Source organism: Balaenoptera borealis (genome assembly GCF_965194805.1).
Source record: "Balaenoptera borealis genome assembly, chromosome: 7".
Classification (NCBI taxonomy): domain Eukaryota; kingdom Metazoa; phylum Chordata; class Mammalia; order Artiodactyla; family Balaenopteridae; genus Balaenoptera; species Balaenoptera borealis.
Window position 1 is genome coordinate 49916969 of NC_138864.1, and position 6000 is coordinate 49922968.

At 38.2% G+C, this 6000-nt stretch overlaps 1 protein-coding gene across 3 annotated transcripts in view; it reads right to left on the bottom strand.

Moving 5' to 3' along the window:
- Positions 1-5688, bottom strand: part of SEMA3E (semaphorin 3E) — a 269360-nt gene extending 263672 nt beyond the window's left edge. For all 3 annotated transcript variants that reach the window (XM_082398304.1, XM_082398306.1, XM_082398305.1), the window contains exon 1: positions 4975-5688. In XM_082398304.1, coding sequence (XP_082254430.1) covers positions 4975-5089 — 115 coding nt within the window. In that variant the 5' untranslated portion in view covers positions 5090-5688. The remainder of the gene's footprint in view (positions 1-4974) is intronic.
- Positions 5689-6000: the final 312 nt, after the last annotated feature.

Consider the following 6000-nt stretch of genomic DNA (forward strand, 5'->3'; position numbering starts at 1 on the left):
GCCACAGCTAGAGAAAGCCTCCGCTCACCGCAACCAGAGAAAAGCCCGCGTGCAGCAATGAAGACCCAATGCGGCCAAAAATAAAATAAAATAAATTTATTAAAAAAAAAACAACCGAATAATTCATAGAACCATTCAGAAGCTTTTGTGTCTCCAGATGCATTTCTGTGATGCACGAGCAATATTTCTATGTAGCAGATATAAAAGTACAAAAAATAGTGTTATCTAAAATCCTTACATAGACTTCCTCTATAAAAAGTATATTCTGTGTAAACTAAACTCCACAAAACATACTGTAATTCTTTTCATGTTACCCAGTGGCTTTTTATTTTTTTTTTAATATAAACTGTTTCTTAATAAATCCACCACTTAATTCTCACTGACTCCCCCTCATGGAGATCTGGGCAGTAAGGTTTGTGTTTACCCCTGGGTCCTATCTAACTACTTTCTTTATGAATCATGCCTTATGACCAGTTTTTATTTATTAACCACACAGGGATGTGTGACTAATGTCACTATTGATAATACCTAGTTACTGGCTGAGAAACCCAAGCTATGAGCTGGTTCACGAAAAACTGGCTCAGTCACTGCCTTTATAAAATTGGCCCTGGATAGAATATAAATACCACAGCCTCCAGGATGATCATTCAAAACTTATTTATCACTGCGCTCTTCTAGAATTCTATCTCAATTTTTTAAATGTAAACTGAAAAAAATTCTAAAATGTGTGGTGAAAAGTGAGTATGTAAAATAAACAGATATATGCACACTTCTATTACAAAAATACTGGCCATGAATCTTGGAAAATGCACAGATGATGTAATTATCTTCTAAATTATTATAACTAGAGGTCAAAGGTATGGAAATGGGATTTGGAGTGAATGCAATCAGGATAAATCACACATTTTATGCAAAGCAAGAGCAAGTTTTGCTGTCGTCTATACTAGCATCATTCTAGGACTTACTGATATCCAAACTCAAGCCATTTCCAAGAGTTTTTTCTCTTTAGGACATGATTCCTTCTAACCTTCTCATTTTCTATCAGTCTTCAGGAAACATTAATAAGATAATTTTTAGGTTATAAAGTGCTTTTACAGTATTATTGTTCCATTTTGATCCTCTCAAAAACCCAGTGAGATATACAGGGAAAATACCAGTACTACCCCTATTTTCAAATTAAGGAAACTGAGGCACAGATAATTACCATTAGTATAAGTGGAAGAATTAGAGCTGAAGTAGAGACCTCTGACTTCAAATCTGAGCTCTCTGAACTATGACAAATCTGTATTCAATTGGTTACAATATTCAAATACAGATAGACTAATTAACACTTGCTATCCCACGTTCTATATGTATGGATATGTATTCAATGTTCAAATCTACATTTATAATATCAACATATTTTAGCAATGATCTTCTGCCATATTCACGCCTTTATTTAGCTATCTTTTCATCAAACATCCTGGGAGAACATCCTCTGCTTATCATCAGCCATTCTCCTTGGCTTCTGCAATTGGGAAGTTCCTCACTGGGTCTTTGAACACCTACCCTATCTGGAACCTCCCTCGATTGAATTTCTGGGGCTTTCCACGTGCACTGGGATTCCTTCTTTGACATGGGCTTTCCTCATTTGTTTTTTTCTTCTTTGAGCTCCATTATCAAGAAGGCTATTTTTGTCTTCCCTGTAACCTCATTAATGCGGGATGGTGAAAGATAAGGAGAGAACGGACATCAACGGAGGGAAGTGGCTGAATCCACCAGGACACTTCTCCCTCTATTCTCTCTTTCCTTCATTTCTGTCATGAGGAGCATAGCTATTTTTCAAAGAAATCCTTGTAGTAGAATATTATAAATTTGTATGAATTATACCCAAACTACCCTCTTTAGGGTATTGGCTATAAAGTTGGCTATAAATTCTTAACTGTTCATAAATTTTAACATTCTTGTCTGATATAGTTAATCTGGACTCAAATCTTGACTGAAAATTCTTACAGGGCAGGGCAGAATCTTGCCATTTTTATCTTTGTATGTTTTTATTTGTCAACCCAATTTATCTTGTACCTATAAAATGCATTAAAAGATATGCATTGCCTCAACAAGAGCAAATATTTCATCTTTTTAGCTACAAGGCTTGCCTTAAGTTAGCATATTTGCTTAATATTGGGGTGGAGTGGATATTCCGTAAGAAGAGGGAGGAATTCAATATTATCCACTGTGGGTGGAGAGTAGAGAGGAGTAAGCTCGAAGATGCTCCATATCTGATCCCAACTTTCTACCTTTTCTCTCTCCCTCTCTGCCTTTTCTCCCTTTTGGTCCTAATGGTCTTCTCCTCTCAAGCTGTGTTTAAGAACACGCCACTTCCAGAGTTAGAGAAGGATGGAGGAGAAAGAAAAAGGGCAATTCCTGGGCATTTTTTTTTTTTCTGAACATATTTTTATATAATTTAACTCAAGCTTTGTAAATATATGACACTGACACTTTCTCCTCCTCTTTGGGAAGTGACACGAGGTTTGTGTTCTCCGACACCATCTTGATAGTGGACGATATACGAAAGATGCTTGTCCTTCTCCAATATGGCATGGACCACTGCTATGAAATGAATCCCTGGATGAATCCAGTAGGCTACCTCCAGGGAGCCTACTGGCTTTCTCCACTGGGGGTCAGGCAGCAGTGCAGAGCTGCTAGATTACTTATAAGTAGTGTCTCTTATTTTTAAGGACCATGCACTCATTTATAATACTAATCACCTAATTTACTCACTACTAAAATTGTACCATTTCGGATATCATTTAAGATAGCAGAAGAGTATACTCTAAAATATTCTGCCCCCAGTTTTCGGACACCACTAAAATGTCCATTGAGTCTCGAGTGCAGAGAGGTGAATGTGCTGTTCATACTGTATCGAAGGGATGGAATATCCCTGCTCAGGCAGTCCCGTGCTTCTCTTTCACTGAGTCACCTGCGGTGCGGGAGGCATTTGTTGCTTCCGGTTGCATCTCCGCTGTGACCTCTTAGCTGACTTTGCTAACTAAACTGAACAAGTGGGAACATTCTCTTTTCAGGTAACTCTATACTGTCTGCATAAGAGCACAATATTGCACATTTTCAGCTAGTGCCCTTAAATCAAAAGGTTAAGAAAAGCCAAAAGGAAATCTTACGGGAGTTTTCTGTCTAGTGTACCCATAGCTTCTAGCAGTGGTCCTCCCACACCACTTAACAGGACTCATAAAATCAATTACAGTTATTCTTTTGACTAAGAGAGATGTGGTGAAGATGAGACTGATGACAACATTATGCATTAGAGTTTTTGTATGCACTGACTAAATCAGAAGCTCTCCAATGAAATATTAAAATGAGGTATCTTTGGAAACATACTGATATTGAGCTATCAAAAAACAAGTATCCTAGTAATGAGGTATAAAAGGTTGATACCATGCATAGCAGAATGGCAGCTTGCCCAAACTGGCAGCTTATCCGTTTGTGTACCTAAGAAAAAGAATCCATTATTATGTTTTTTTTCCTGACATCCTTATGTGTCCATATTCCATCACATCAAATTTTTACATTTAGATATATTTGATCTTAACTTCTTAGGAATATGTATTTTGATACATACCATGATACATCTTCCCAAATCAAATGAATTATACTAATTCTAGGCACTATATTTTAAATACTTTACAAATTCAGTGTCAATGTGTTTCTTAAATTTATGTTATCTACTGGGGAGTACTATAGGAAATCTATTTAAACTAAGAAAATACCCCTAGATTATAGCTGTTCTAAAAATGAGAAACTTCTATAGTCCAATCTACTGATGATTGTCAATCAAAAAAAAAAAAAAAAAAACCTGTGTCATAAATTTGAGCCCTCCCTTTTTGTTTCTCCTTCTGGTAAAGACTACACTCATATTTTAAAAATACAGACTTCCTTCTACAGTGGGGACAATTTAAAAGCTTACACAATTGAAAAATGTTTTTTATGTAATTCTCACTACTCCATCTATTATCTGTCTCAATGGTTAATGATAATAAATACTTCTTTCCTGAAAATTTATTCCAAGTTACTTTTAAGTCAGCAAAGTCACTTTCTTAGAGTGTGGGTTTTGTTTGTTGTTTGTTTGTTTACAGGAAGAGTCATCAAACCTATTCATGACTGGCTTTTACTGGTCCTGATGCAAAAGCTACCTTTTAATCATTTATGACTAAATGCTGCCTTACAAGACATAGTTGCAGAATAAAATATTTAAGCGCTCTCTGAAAGATGGATCTTCAGTTAAGCAATATGAATTTACATTAAAAAGAATAGATGCTAGTAAATAGTATCTAACACTTTAATCAGTATAAACCAGTTCACAAGGATTGCTAACAGATTTTTTTTGCCACACATTAAAAAAATGTCTAATAATCAATTCAACTAGAAAGCTCATTTATAACAGTTGTTAGTCATTTTAATTACACGGTGATGACTTTGTTATCATGGGCAAGGAATCATTTTGAGTCTCAGGAGTTTTCTTTTTTCCTCCTCTCATCCCCATTATGGACAACACAAAACAGAAAACCAATTGCACCTCTATTTCTGCAGTCCTTCCCCAACATCCTTGCTTCCCAAAATGCATAAATTGGTATTTAAATACCCTTTGCTAACTTGGTGGATTCAGCCCCTCAAGGCTCTTTACTACCTGCTTCCTACCCTCTTCTGTTATGTCTGCTAGTGAGTGAACTTATTAACAAAACCTAATATTTACAAGACAAAAATAACATCTCTAAAGTTAGCCTGTGATTTTACACTATTTTCAGCTGCGGTTAAGTATGACCTATTCATTAGAGGTACTTAGAAGCTTCGGTCAGTGTTGCAATCATTTTTTTCAGGTGTATGTTAAGGGTCTGGGAAGACCAAAGATCAACGTTAAATAAATGACTTTAATTTTTTTCTCATTTTTTTGTAACAAAAGGATCTGAAAAGGTGACCTACCTTTATGTGACAGGCGTAAGCGGGGGTGCGGGGTGTCAGCTGTGTGACCTCCTGTCCAGAGCTCCAGCAAGTAGCCCCACAGGAGCCAGGTGATGAGGTACCCGGCAGATGCCATGCTGCCTGCCTGCCGCCAGCGATCCTCACTTTCAGGCGGGGTGAGTTTTACTTAGGACTCCCCTCCGGGGGCAGCGTGCGAGAGAGGCTTTGTCAGAAATCGAACGCGTTGTCATCAGAAAGCACAGTTCCAAAGTGCCATTTGTCAGGCTGTATTTGGATACGTAAAACCTGCCTTTCCCCAGGACAGTTGTTTATAAGCCGGGAGCAAGAGGACATTCCAAGGAGGGAGTCTTCAGAGCCATGTCCTGTCTAGAGCTCTCTTCAGTCACTATGCCGGTGGATTCAGGAAGAAACTGTATTTTTGTTTTTAGTCACTTCTGCAAGCGGTTCATTCAGAAAAAAACAACCACCCCAGTACACCCACTGCCTTCCCCCGTGGAGCTCCTGTTCTCTTCTGGCTCGTTCTAGCCTCTCAGAAGTCAGCCTCTTGCACTGACTTGCCAAACAGCTAGTTTTAATTCACCTTTCACCTTGCTAATTAAAAACAAGAAGTGCCATTCCCTCTAGGAGTTGCAGGATCCACCCAGCAGGGATGCCGCTCTGTCAGCGAGCTGTGTTTTCGGGGAAAGTTCAGGCAGGGTTGAGCAGCGTACTTGCTGTTTCTAGGAAGTGTTTCTGGTGCACGTGCCCTCGCCCCACCCGCCCTCCCAGTATTATTGGCCCCGCGTCACTCAGCGACAGCAGGGAAGTTCGCATTTTGATGGGAAAGGGGAATCAGGAGGGAGAATGATACATCATAGGCTGCTTACTTAAGAATAACAGAAGAGGATGGAGTATCAGGAAGGGCTTTTAAATGTTCACTCATCAAGATTAACCCTTGAATAAATACAGATTCATTTTAAACAATCTATTTGTCACTATCCAGTACCCAAATTGATTTTTTTGCGTTTCCACTGAAATTGTATTTTT